General features: G+C 49.9%; 1 protein-coding gene across 2 annotated transcripts in view; it reads right to left on the bottom strand.

Annotated features, from left to right (window-relative positions):
• Mbp (myelin basic protein) overlaps nt 1-14105 on the bottom strand; it is a 112474-nt gene that overhangs the window by 24319 nt on the left and 74050 nt on the right. Inside the window, exons 4-5 of one of the 2 annotated variants that reach the window (XM_059246773.1) lie at nt 8764-9194; nt 1288-1356 (exon numbers count right to left, since the gene is read on the bottom strand). In XM_059246773.1, coding sequence (XP_059102756.1) covers nt 1288-1356; nt 8764-9194 — 500 coding nt within the window. The remainder of the gene's footprint in view (nt 1-1287; nt 1357-8763; nt 9195-14105) is intronic. The other variant, XM_059246772.1, reaches the window with a different exon arrangement.

The raw sequence follows: 14105 nt of genomic DNA, 5'->3' as shown, positions 1-14105 counted from the left end.
GTCTACACAGTCCAAAGCCCTTGGGTTATGGACACCCTACCTGCTGCCTGCCTCAATCATGGTGAGCCACAGCTCCAGCTTATGGTTAATACGCGGCAGAATTGTGTGCTCACAGATTCCTAGGCATCCTCCCTCCATAGGTGCTCAATGGAGCGTAGAGAGAGAATGTTCTAGTTGCTAGGTCTCTGAGCAGCAGTTTTCAACTTTTCACCTGCTCTCTTGACAGGTGTCAAGGTGCAGATGGTGGGCGTGTGCTTCTGTGTGACATGGTCACTGACAGACACACGATTTGTGTGGTGACACTCAGCTTGCATGAGTAGCAGCCCTGTCTCTGCCTTCTGCAGCTTTATCCACAGTATGTCACTGTGGCAGTTTCTAGACTGGGAAGTAAGGGCAGATCTCAGCCACGCTATCTGTGGTATACTCGGAGGGACAGATACCAGGGGACCAGACTTCAGAAGGACACTTGTCATTTGAGTTTAACTCAGCTGATATTCGGGGAATGCTGTCTGTCTGATAGGAGCTTGCTTTCAAAGTAGTGACAGAATATAGGCAGGCAATGACCTGGTCCAGGCTGGTCCTTCTAGGCCAGTCCTCTTGGTGGCTCTTCAACCTGTGTGGCATTACAGAAGGCCACACCACAGGTCCACTGTAGTGGGTAGCCATTCCAGCTTTGACCTGGAAGTTCCAACCCCCATCGAGGCTTCGGTAACTGTCACGCCTACAAGGCGGGGCCAAGAGAGGACCCTGAAGACCCGAGATCTGGATGCACCAGCTCTCTTGGTTCCTGGACCCTGGACGCTGGAGGTAGATGGAGCAGAGTTCTCCAGAGAACACCGCCGGACTGCGCCATGCCTTTCCCAGACCCTGTAAACTATCCCTTCACTTGTAAGTTACCCCACAAAATAAACCTCCCTTTAAACTATGTGGAGTGGCCTTAATAATTTCACCAATAGTCCACAGCTTGTTCCCATGGCCTTCTCCATATGGTGAGCTGACAGCTGTACCGTGTCCTGGTTGGTCCTTTGAGATTTTCACACTACAGACTCAAAGACAGACTCTCTACCTCCTACATGGCCTTTTGTTTTGTTTTGAAATTTCTTCCTTGTTGTGTCCCTTCAGGACCTCACAGATGCCCTGAAGACCTCTTGGATCCCTGGGACACAGTGAGCCCCTTCAGGGGCTTCTGTCCTAACCCATGTGTTCTCTCAAAGACTTGCCCGTAGAGCTGGGCGCATTTTCACACACAGGTGACCCCTGGCTGGAGGGACAGTGACCGAAGCTTACCTTGTACAAGTTGCACAGCCCAGGACGGCTGTGGGCCAGAGGGCTCCGGCTCTGCTTTAGCCAGGGTACCTGCCGAGGACAGAGTGGGCCGGGTGAGTCCAGGGTGGGCACTGCCCGCAGAGCCCACAGTCCTCCGAAAATCTCTGGGATCAGCGTAGCCGACCTCCAGAAGGGCAAGAAATCCTTCCTTCCTTCCTTCCTTCCTTCCTTCCTTCCTTCCTTCCTTCCTTCCTTCCTTCCTTCCTTCCTTTTCCTTCTTTTCTTTCTTTTAAAAAGAATTATTTATTTACTTATGTATACAGTGTTCTGCCTGCGTGTATGCCTGCACGCCAGAAGAGGGCACCAGATCTCATTACAGATGGTTGTGAGCCACCATGTGGTTGCTGGGAATTGAACTCAGGACATCTGGAAGAGCAGCTGGTGCTCTTAACCTCTGAGCCATCTCTCCAGCCCAAGAAATGTTTTCTTGTCTGGTGTTGCGAAAGTTCTTGGAAACCTACTATGGAACTGCAATGGAATGGCCTCATTTTGCATTGAATTTTACCTGCAGGCCTTTATTCTCTTCTGGCGAATATGGCGGCATTTGTGCTGGACTTCCAAGTAGGAACCAGCCCACTCTCTCAACTTTTCAAGGCTTCTACAGAGTTCCAGATGACTTCAGGACCTGCAGTGCCCAGGGTCACTCTTGAGGCCACGCGGAGTGACATTTTCTGTCCACATTCTTTATTGGTAAAGCTCAGAGACTCAGTACACAGAAGCACCTTTTCCCTGGCACGAGTTGTATTACTCTCCACCATCCTCCTGTAAATTTTGTGATGTGGAGCTTACTCCTGATTTGGAGTAGTCTAGTTTAGAGTATTAGTTACAAGAGAGTTTGTTGACATCAAGGAAGGTCAAGTGAGTTTCAAAGAACAGAATCAGAGTGCCCAAGTAAACAGCCTGCAGGGGGCATCTCCGTCTTTTTGACTGTTCACAGTAAGGTAATCAGGAGGGAGGGGGTGAAAGAGGGATGATGGGAAATGAGAGAAGTGGAGGGAGAGAGAAGGGGAAGAGGAAGGGAGGGAAGAGTGGGGGAGGATTGCTTATAGTGCTCAGTCAAGAGAGAACATCAATCCAGTAGGTCCCAGACTCTTGCTCTGCTGCAGATGAATGGTCTTATTAATGGTAGGCAGGAAGGTTGTGCAAGAAGGTCAAGAAGGTGACTGTGATGTGACTGGTTGGTCCCTCCGGAAGTACCACTGAAAGTCAATACACCAGGGTTGGAAGAGGAGAGTCTGCGGTGACCTGTGTTCAGTGGCATAGCTCGCGAACAAGAGTCCTCACCCATACAAGAGAGGCTGCTTTTATACCAGCAAGAACTCCTGGTGACTTAAATTCCCTACGTCAGGAGTTGAAAAGAGTGAGAAGCTCCAGTATTCATGTTGGAGGAAACCTCCTTGGGGAAGCCTGTGTAGGCTTTTGTGTGATAAGACTTGGCTGTCCCCAAAGAGTGACCGCTCAACTGAGCAAGGGAGGGTGACTGAGCACACCCAGGCTACACATATGGGCAAAAGGAGAAGGAGAAGTCTCTGTTACTGTCTCCTTTGTGGAACGAGACAGCTTTCTCCATGAAAGTCACTGTGAGCTCCCTCAACCCCTGCAGGTCTGACATCCACGCACAGGGTGGGTAGATGGCTCCCTCAGAGCAAAACTGTGGCCCTCAGAAAGTATGACCTAGTGATGCTTACAGAAGTGTAATCTGTACCCTGACATCACTACTTCTGAACAGGGTTAGACAAAGGGTGACGAGCCTTTTCCTTGCTGTGCGGGTTCACACGGGTTTGAGCTTTGAGTCAGGGTGGGTACAGTCTGACAAGCAGCAAAATGTCTTTGACTGACTATCTGGGAAGCAAGTGCTTCCAAGCCTAAGCTGTACCTGCAGGTTGGAAGAGGTGATGGGTGTGTGTGTGTGTGTGTGTGTGTGTGTGTGTGTGTGTGTGTGTGTGTCAAGGATACCCCTTAGGAAGAATCACAGGCTTTAAGCTCACATGTAGGGGGCTCCCTCAGGACACTTCATTGTCCCTGAACTCCTGCTCTCTGCTTTTTCTATTCATAAACAAACAAACAAACAAACAAACAAACAAACAAACAAACTAGAATGGTTTTAGCCCATTTAAGACTGTGTCAATAGACACAACGGAGAAACACCACCACAAAACAACTTCAAGGTAAAATACTAAAGCCATGGTTTGAGGGGAATGTCCAAGAATTCTTACATACTAAGCCAGTCTCTTGGTGTCTCAGTGACATTCACCATGAGCTCAAAGAGGGATTATTTTTCCCCACAATGATCTAGTCCTTCAGATGTCAAGTTACACTCTCCATCAACCAGTCACAACTGCTTGCCACCATCTAGCTAATCCTTTTCTTTAACTGAAAGGAATACCAACGATTGGGAAATAAATCCCTCAAAGTGGACATGGGTTTAGAAGGAGGTGAGTCACGATCAGTGTCTCTGGGGAGGATATATCACACAGACCACATTCTAATGTCCTCGGAGTCTTTGCTTTTATCTCTCATTCCTCAGCATCAGGTTTATTCAGCATCACCTTCAAGAGGAGCCTGCCTACCTGCAGGAGCCCTGTCCCTTTGAACACATCCTCCCTGGGGAGCCCAGGAGGGCGGTCCTGGTGTGTTCACTCAGAGTGATGGCTAACACTGTCAACCTGACGGGAGCTGGACTCACCAAGGAGACATGCCTCTGGGCTCATAAGGGATTATTGATAAGAAAACCTACCCCAGCATACTATTCATTGGGCCGCACTCTGAACTGAATAAAAAGGAGAACTCCTCCGGCCAGGCAGGGGCAGCCATCTCCCTGTTCCCCTTCTGTGGACACCATGTCACCAGCCACTTCAAGCTCCTGCTGCAGTGGTGTGCCGAACCCTGAGCTGAAACAAGCCCTTCCTTCCCTCAGTTGCTTCTGTCCGGGAATTTGATCACAGCACGGAGGAGATGCTCAGTAACTGCTGGCTTTCCTTCGTCTGTCCCCTTGCGCCCACGCATCCCTTACCACCCACGGAATACCCCGTTAAGCGTTGTAGGCAGGAACCGTGGCTATGGGGGAGGGGGAGAGTTAGACACCACACTGCCATGGTGAGAGACCACACGGTGTCTGTGGGAGAGGCAGAGTACCGAGGACAGTGCCGTGGTCAGAGGGGGCAACAGCTTGAGTGCCCCGACTTACCTGTGGGTGTTTCTCAAGGCCATGGGAATGCCAGGCACACAGTACCATTAATAAGATAAAAATACAAGTTAAAGAGTCCACATGCAATTAGTACACCATCTTTGGTCTGTTCAGATGTTTAATGAGTACATACAAAGGCAGAGATATACATTACGCGGAATCATTTACAGCAAAATCAAATCGGAATACAACCGCCTAAGGGTATCACCATTAAATACAAACACAAGGTACAAACTTTTACAGAGGGTGCAATGCCCATCAAATTCCAGTATGACTGCTGCCCACTTCAGTAGCAGTGGATGGTTGTGACGGCCAAGGCAGCAGAAAGGCAGAATTAGCCACCAGGGACCAATAACTGGCCAAGGTGAGGAATCTCCATAAAGCAATTCATACAAGAAATCTCAAAAGTACGCACTTGGACACAGATGCTGGAGTGTCTATTACAGGCAGACTTTCTCTAAGGAGTCTCTGGAAACTATCACCCGGTGGGCGGCAGTGAGTGGTCTGTCGATCCCTAGTGGCTTATGGGAAAGTTCTCTTTGCTTCCTCCTGGACCCCTAGCGCTTATTAGCAGATGGTGATGACAAACTCTCTCTCTCTCTCTCTCTCTCTCTCTCTCTCTCTCTCTCTCTCTCTCTCTCTCTCTCTCTCTCTCTTTCTGACAGTGGCTCTGCTGGAATCCTGGGAGTATCACATGGGCACTTTCACTGTGCCCTCTATGTGACCTTTCACGTCACCTTTCCACAGGATATCAAGTGCAACGGCAACCTTTGGATGCCGATGTTAACAGTGAAGAGTAAAGAAACTGGAGAATGGAGCTATGTTTAATACAAATCAGAACGCCATAGAAAGCATCAGGAGACAGACCTTCTGGCCAGTTTACAAGGTCCATTGCACCCAGTAGTACTTAGTGGTGGGAACGGCCTTAATCCTGTCCTGTCAAAATCAGAGGCAGAGCAGCCATCTGAAGACTAAACGATGAACTGCCTGCCCTGGCAGGTTAGAAATGTTCAATAAACAGATAATAAAAAATATAGGCAAAGCCACCAATAAACAGATAACAAAAAATATAGGCCAAGCCACCAATAAACAGATAACAAAAAATATAGGCCAAGCCACCAGTAAGGTGGTGTTAGCTTAGACCATCCCTCCCGTTCCGGAAGAATGGAAGAGGAGCTGCTACCTTCTTGTGGCGTGTGTGTGTGTGTGTGTGTGTGTGTGTGTGTGTGTGTGTGTGTGCTATCCGGGTGTGACACTGCATGATCAGCTTAGGTCCTCTGTGAGATGCTTGCTTGGAATAGGAAGGAATCTATGATTTGTGTTCTGAGAAGATGGCGGGCGGGCAGGCGGGCCTGGGGACTGCTCTAGGCCTGGGGGCTGCTGGGCTTGGCAGTAGGTGAAGTAAAGGGGTCAGAGCCCTGAGGTGTCTTTGTTCTTCTCCTCAAAGCCGCCTACCTCCTCATACCTCATGAGGCCTGGACCTCCTAAGGCTGGGAGACCTGTTCCTTAGAGGCCACAGCACAGCCTCCCTCCCTCCCCAGGACAGAAGAGAACGCTCTCTGTAAATGGACCTTTCTCCGCGGATGGCAGAAGAATATGCCTTCTCAGGGCATTCTTCATGGGCTTTCTTTGAATGTCAGCCCGGCAAACACACAAAGGCTGGGTGTTGTCCCCGCATTCTGTGAGCCGGGGGTGGTGGCTCTGCATGGCACGGAGGCACCACGTGCCTGGGGAGGGAGGATGCGGGAGGCAACAGGACCAGATGCCCTTTTGCAGCAGGGGAAGGGAGGGTGTTCGGAGTCTTCCAGATTCTTTCTGGAGACCTGGCTCCTTACAGGCAGGCCATAGCCGCATCTCCAAGTGGCAGGTGGTGGTACCTCTGGTCCTACCTGAGCACCCTGCATGTATGTTAGAGATCTGTCTTAGAATGACGACAAGGATGCCCGCTTCTGTCACAAGTGACAGCCAGCTAGCCTTTGGACTCTTCTTTGCAACTTTCTTAGGGCCCTTGGTAGCATAGGAAAACAAGCCCCCATGTATAAACTTCAAAATACAAACAGAAACAAACAGTCCAGGAGCTGCCTGCCCCTGGTTCTAGGGTGATTGTGATTTATAGCCAGGTACAGAGTGAGCTAAATTTCCATCTCTGACATCAAAGAACCAAGACTCACAATCAACAGGCTTGGACACCATGACCAGGCCTCTGCTGTGTGTGCCTGGGCAGCGACCTTTCAGCAGAGGAAGTTGCATCTGGCCACGCTTGGGACAAGCTGCAGGAGGAAACGGGGGAAGACCAACACAAACAAACTCTGTATGGAAATGCCATAACCCTATTTTTGTATGTGAGCTTTTTAAAAAAAAAAAAAACTAATAAATAATGAGGAAATAAGGATCACATATGCAAACACCTAAGGGACTTTTTTTTTATATGAAGGTTGTTCATTTTAAAAATCCTTCATATTAAAAATGCACAGCAATGGTGCGAAGAATTGACACCTCAAGTTAAAAAAAACCCAATTATTAAAAAATTATATATATGTATTAATCCTGTGAAAATGCTTCCTCTCTCCCAGGGTCCTTAATGATCTAAGAGACATGATTTGCAAATATCGGGACTGCTTCTGAGCTTTGAATTTCTTCTTTGAGAACTTTGAAGAGCATGTGATTTGAAAGCAGCACATGGAGAGACACATCTGTATACTCCGAGTGAGACACAGTGATATTTATGGACATGCTATGGAGTTTCAACTTGAACCCTGACCACAGCTGGTTCCAGAACCCACGCCCTCCAGCTGTTTGGCCTTTCCTGCACAGCCTAAGTACACGTTCTTGTTCCTTCAGCTGCACAGACTGGGTTAAGGGTTCTAGGCTGGCGAGGCTGTGTGCAAGTGAGGGCTTGGTTACACAGGCCTCATGGGACAGTCAGGGGACTCCAGGACTCACGTGCCTTGAGAGGGGCACTTGAAAAGCCACCGTAACGTAAGTTAGCATTAGAAACAAGCCCCAGGATTGAGTATCAGGCTGAGAGACCTGCCCATGAGTAAGAGCAGTGCCTTGTACGGCCCTGAAGGGGCCGGGTGCAGTCAAGACACACGAGTGTTAATGACAAGCAAGTCATGGTGACATCCTCACGGGGACCAAACTGCTGTTGAGACACCAAGGGGCTCTGGTGGCCGCAGAGCAGGGGACCTGCTACCGAGCTCACCTTCAACAGTTCACGGTCACGCTCACTTTCAAAAGTGTGGCTGGAGACCACCGCATTTCAGAAAATCTGCATCACTCCTGGTCCTAGAGCCATGAGGAGGCCTCTGCCCCACACTTCAGTCACAAGCCGCTTGAGTGCTGCAAGGCTTTGTGAACAAACACAACTCACAGGCTGCAAGGGCGCTCAAAAACCAGGGCTTGTTTTGAGTGTTCCCACCCCACCCCTCTCCAAAGTTGCCCAGCCATCCAGCAGAGTCACGCAAATGCCAAACATCTGTAGGGTGACAGCCACCTGCCACTAGTTGCTAGACAAACCTGAACCCCACAGGCTAATGCATCACCCACCCCAGATGTTGCTCTTGGAAACTGGACTACCTGCATCGTTTTAACTTCTGATACATTTTCTTTCTTTCTTTTTTTTTAATCCACAGAACATTGGTTTTTTAAAAGTCATGAAACACAATTTATATTTAAATTAATGGAATCACAAAATAATAAAGCTTTGACTCATGAACATTCATTAATCCCTCCCCCCTCCCCCAACAAAACTACTTAAGACAAAGGGGAAAGTTGCCTGGAGGTGGAGGGGTTTGCTCTGCAGACCTCCTTCACCTCAATCGGACCATTGTTTCACAGCGGCAAGAAATCAGCATCCTTCGGAACCCAGCAGAGAGCAAGCACAAATCAGGATTGAAAACAGAAGCACTGTGCAGGGGCAGAATCAGCCGAAGCCCCAGGCAGAGGGCATATACATACACCTAAGGACCAGTACTCTCAATGCCACATCCAGGGTGCCCCCAAATCCAGGATGCAGAAGGCCCTTGCATCCCTGAGCGACACCCCAATACTGTCCCTTGTGAGGAGGACAACAGGAGCAAAACATGTAGAAACAGGCTAAGTGGTGACCAAGCCCACTCCCCTGGGCCCTCAGCATTGTCCGACCAGGGCCAGGATCTCAGACATAGGGACACGTGCCCAGTTCACTTGCCCACCTCTCCTTCCTTTCTGCGGTTAACCCCACAGATCCTCTACTCCTCGGAGCTCACCTTGCCAGAGCCCCGCTTGGGCGCACCCCTGTCACCGCTAAAGAAGCGCCCGATGGAATCAAGGATGCCCGTGTCTCTGTGCCTTGGGAGGAAGCCATGCCTGGCATGGTCCATGGTACTTGCTGTGGCCAGGTACTTGGATCGCTGTGAGGGTCTCTTCTGTGATGCCATCACATCCAGGCCTTCGGAAGCTGCTGTGGGGTCTTCTTGGATGGTCTGGAGCTCGTCCGACTCTGAGGGCCTGTCTTTGAAGGTGTTGTCCTCCCTTCCTGGGGCATCTCGGGAAAAGAGGCGGACCAAGTGAGGGCGGTTCCCTGGGTCAGCTGGGTGGGCACCCTGCCAGTTATTCTTCGGGTCTGCTGTGTGCTCGGAGTCTGTCACCGCCGTGTCCTCGGCCGAGGTCCCATTGTTCTGGATCGCATCTGCCTCCCCTGTAACAACAATGAGATATGAATGTGGGCCTGTGCGAGGCCTAGGAGGGACAAAGCTGCTTTCTTCCTGGGGTCTTGGGCTAGCTGTCTCCTATAAAACCCAAGATAAGTGCAGGGCCCAAGGAGCTCCGCAGCACCTTGAGTTGCCTCAATGGTAGGGAGCTAACCTGGATTGAGCTTGCTTGGTATAGGAGGCTCAGGGGCCATCTCCATGACCCCATCAAAAGAAACCCCCCTCGTGGGGGGGAATGGCCTGACTACTCATAACAATCATGCCGAAACATCTCCTGAGGAGTTACTCACTGCACCAGAGAGCTCCATGATGCAGGTATCTTGTGTCTACTGTCTAAGAGGCCGTCAATGTATAACCCCAAATGTCGAAGTCATTGTTTGACAAAAGGTGCTTTTAGTGTTCTCAGTGGAGAATAGAACTCCTCACATCTTTCCACAGCTCTAGGGAAGGCAGGGCACTAGAGCACTCCTCTCTCCCAGATTCCACAGGAGGCCTCTGGCCCCGGGAACTGCTTACTCAGGGAAATATGTCCATTCTTCTCCCAAGTTACAGTGTTAGGTTTAAATGACTGTAGCCTAACTTCCTTTCCCAAGTCTAATGCCTGCTTGTATAAATTTGGCCTAGTCACACTGTCCTATAGTAACACCCACCCATCTACTCACCAACCATCCTTTATTGAACCTCCCTCCCATCTATCCATCATCCATCCACCTTATCCAGAGTTCAGAATGTAGAGACCCTCATGACAGTGAAGGTGCCTAGGCCAGGCTGAGGGGACAGGCAGTGCCAAGGACTTGCCAGGTTTCTACTCCAGGGAGGCAGAGAGAAGGAAGAGGCCAAGAGGGATGAAACACCACAGCTGTGGGTGGGACACTGTTTCCCTGAAGGTGTTTTCTAGTAGGTGTGTCAGGGTGTCACGAGCACCAAGTTTCCATGACTCACCAGAACCACACGCAGGACAAGTTCCATTGGCAGCCCTGGTACATCACAGACAGGATGGAACCCAGCCCATCAAGAAGTCGGTGTGACCCCAGGGGGTCACATCCCATCCTACAGCAAGCTCACAGTCACCTATGTGCAATGCCATTTGCTTGGTGGTTTGTCCTTGGGGTATTGGGGAGGTTGTCCCTGAGACTCCCTGTCTGCTGAGGATGGAGATTCCAGATTCCCAGAAAGGAGGGTGTTCATCCCAGCCACACCGTGTGTGCACACAGTCAGCTTTGAAGCACCAACTACCATTCTGAAAGAGGGGATGCTATGCATGAGCACTCCTGAGGTGCCATCTCTCGGTCCACCTCACAGGGCCCAGCTGGCCAGCAGAACATCCAGAGACAGATGGCTTCAGGCCTGCTGAAGGACCAACTCATGACACACAACTTCTGTAATCTGGATAATAGTAAACACACTAGCGAGAAAAAGATCAATAAGGCTTCACACTGAACAGTCTCTGTGAGGGTCTTTGTTTACGTTGAGATGTGATGGCTAATAATTATTATCAAACTTGACAGAATCACCTAGGAGACAACTAGAATCACCTAGGAGACAATTAGAATCACCTAGGAGACAATTAGAATCACCTAGGAGATAACTTGAATCACCCAGGAGACAATTAGAATCATCACCCAGGAGACAATTAGAATCACCCAGGAGACAATTAGAATCACCCAGGAGACAATTAGAATCACCTAGGAGACAATTAGAATCACCCAAGAGACAACTAGAATCACCCAGGAGAAGAGCCTCTGGGCATGTGTAGAAGAGAGCTTCTAGATTAGGTTAATTGCAATGGGAAGACTCACTCTGGATATGGGTGACATCATTCTACCAGTGAGGGGCCTGGAATGAGTACCCAGGAGAAAGCAGCTGAATTTGTCTTTCTCTGCTTCCCATCGACTCACACTCTTACTGCCTACTACGATGGGGTGTGGGGTCGGAATAAGCCTTCTCTTCCTTAAGCTGTCTTGCTCAGGTACTTTGTCATGGCAACAAGAAAACCAACCACTGCAGAAGGCCATCTGGGACATACTGGATTTTTAATGAATTGTGGAAGAGTTGCACATCCTCAGAAAATACTCTCTGCATTCACACTCGTTAAAATCTGGGTGCTGGTACCCAAGGCAAGTCTGTAGAAGGCTCTCCTGGGTGGGCTATCCCTATTTCTCAGGATTCACACTTGTTAAAATCTGGGTGGGTAACAGCCAGTCTTGGGCAAGGGCTCTCCTGGGTGGGCTATCCCATTTGCTCTGAGCAGCTGTTCTCTGGGACCAGCATAGCTGATGACGTATGATTCACACCGGTCACGTATAGACTTGGTGAGGGTTGAACTCATGTGCGCGTGCACACACAAACACACACTCACAGAGGTGGACAGAATGCCATTAGAAGTGCAGTCCAGGCCTTCTGCTTCCCCATTTGTGCTCCGTGTAAAGTGCTCACACAGGGGGAACTCCCATACACTCCTGGAGCTGCTCACTGGGCCAGGGTGACACTGTGCTGGTCTCCTGGTTTCAATGTCCCAGATAATGGAGAAAAAAAAAATGGAACATATCTAAAATGTCTTCCAAACATCAGAAGACTTCTGACTCCAGTGTGGCTGTGTTATGTCTTAGTGTGTTCCTGTCCCAAGGTTTCTAGGGTGAATTGAAATGACCAGGTGTTCTGCAGCTGCCTGAGCTCAGGAAGGCTCCTCTGATCAGACATGGGCTGTGGCCACATAGATGACAGGTCGGTGGGTTCTGGGACAGCTGATAGGAGGTCCGAGGCAGGTAGTGCCCTTGGTTGCATATATTAACAGAAGTTTGCATAAATAAAACACCCATACGTCAAAGACTTCCACACTCATAAAATCACGTGGGTCTAGAAACTGACCCACAAATAGCATGGATTATTGCTGTAAAGGTGCTAACTGGGGCCTTACTCCAGAGCTGAGCCACAAGCTCATCTTGCAGTCTAAACATTTGCTGGTGAAGAAGGGCCAGGAAAACTCTGGGAACCAGGATGGCTGTGGTCTAATCCAGGTCTCCATTGGATGATTCACGTTGTCATGATGGGTGCTGTGGAAACAGGCCGCTCAGTTTAGGGTGACTGAGAAAAGGGCAAGACCAAGTGGGTGGAGATGCCCGCTGGGACCATTCTTCCATCACCACTGGCTGGTCATGAATAACAAGGAGTGTGGTTCTTTCTAACAGTGCTCAAGCTCGGTTGGTCACCGTGCAGTGTTGGAAAGGTACACGCAGCACTCTGGGAGTGCTTTGGAGAGGTGGAGTTTGCAGGGATGCAGCGCTGACTTCCAGGTGGAGGGGGCGGCGGCAGGAGCACCTAGGAGCCTGGTTCTGGAGTTGTGCTATAAATTCTGTAGCTGACAGACGTGAATGCAGATGAGAGGGAAGACAACAGCTATACTGTGAGGCGCTGAACACATTAACAAAACACAAGAGCATCTGAATACTAATATTTTTATAACAGTCGGGCTTTGTGTCCTGGAACACAGTTATTTGTGAGACGCAGAAAGGCCTCAGTGTTCCAGGAGTGGCTCCTCCCTTCCTGAAAGAAGCGTGGTAGGGAGTCTAAACCTGTGGCACACAGCTCTGTGGGTGGGACAAGCCCAGTTCAGCCCGCTCAGGAACATTACTTCGGTCAAATTAAAGCCAGAAGGGCTTTGCATTCAGATTCCATTGACAGAACGGATGTGTGTCATACTTAGTGACATGCCCAGGTCTCGTCTTATCAAAATGGGCATGGAGAGTGTTTCTAAAAACTCTCCAGTCTTCCGGCTATAAGAAACCCTGGAGAGCTTGGGTGGGAAGACAGCCTGGCTTTCAGAGGTGAAGGAGAAAGACACTTCTGAGCAGTCTAGGGGGTGTCAGGGAGTTTTAAGTGGCTTTTAGAGCACAGAAACTCCCAGGGCCCTGACATTTGGGGTGACATTTACTATTTAAAGATCTCTGAGGTCATGTCTCCAGGAGGCTCATCTTCTGCTGATCTGGCCAGCCAAAGGTCACAGTGGCCCATGTTCTGCATGAACTTGGCTTTCTGTCCAACTATCTCCCCCTTCACAGCTTTCTTGTGCCCTTCGATTCTTCCTTCAGAATCTTTTCCGGGTGACTACAGCCAGAGAGCTCCTCCTCCTGTTTCTCCTCCTCTCCCTCTCCCTCCCCTCCTCTTCCTCCTCTCCCTCCTCCTCTCCCTCCTCATCTTCCTCATCTCCCTCCTCCTCCTCTCCCTCTTCCTCCCCTCCTCTTCCTCCTCTCCCTTCTCCTCTTCCTCCTCCTCTCCCTCCTCCTCTTCCTCATCTCCCTCCTCCTCCTCTCCCTCTCCCTCCTCCTCTTCCTCTTCTTCCTTCTCCCCTTTTTTCTTCTCTCCCTGCTCTTTTCTTCCCTCCCTCTTCTCCCTCCCCTCCTCTCCCTTCTTCTCTTCTTCCCTGACCTCCTCTTCTCCATCCCGCCCCACACCCTGGGTTGAGGTTTTGCTGTATTGCTGTTGTTAACTCTGTATCCTTCAGGTTCCTGTCACAGGCGCCCATCACACACTTATTGTTGAGTGATCCACTAGACCGCTAGCTCACGTTGCCTTTCGACCCCACAGTACCCTCCACACAGAGGACAGCCTTGTCTACTTGCTGTTCCTCTTGTTCCCCCGATGGCACCACAGAAGCCACATGTGAGTGCCGGCTCAGAATCCATACAGCAAAGCCCTCTGTGCTGGGCCTCCCCTTCACATCTTCAAAGTGGCCATGCTTGTCTGGCTGCGACTCCTCTTGGTGGTCAGCGAGCACTTCAGGACCTGCCTTTTCCCTTACTCGGCTTCATGCTGTTTCTCTATTTTTATTGTTATTATTCCTACATCCTTTATTGTAATAAAAAAGAAACCATTTTGTGGAGGTGTTCATGTGTGTGGGC

This window comes from Peromyscus eremicus, chromosome 19 (genome assembly GCF_949786415.1).
Source record: "Peromyscus eremicus chromosome 19, PerEre_H2_v1, whole genome shotgun sequence".
Taxonomy (NCBI): Eukaryota; Metazoa; Chordata; class Mammalia; order Rodentia; family Cricetidae; genus Peromyscus; species Peromyscus eremicus.
Note: the sequence above shows the minus strand (reverse complement) of the source record. Positions and strands in the feature narration are given on the sequence as shown.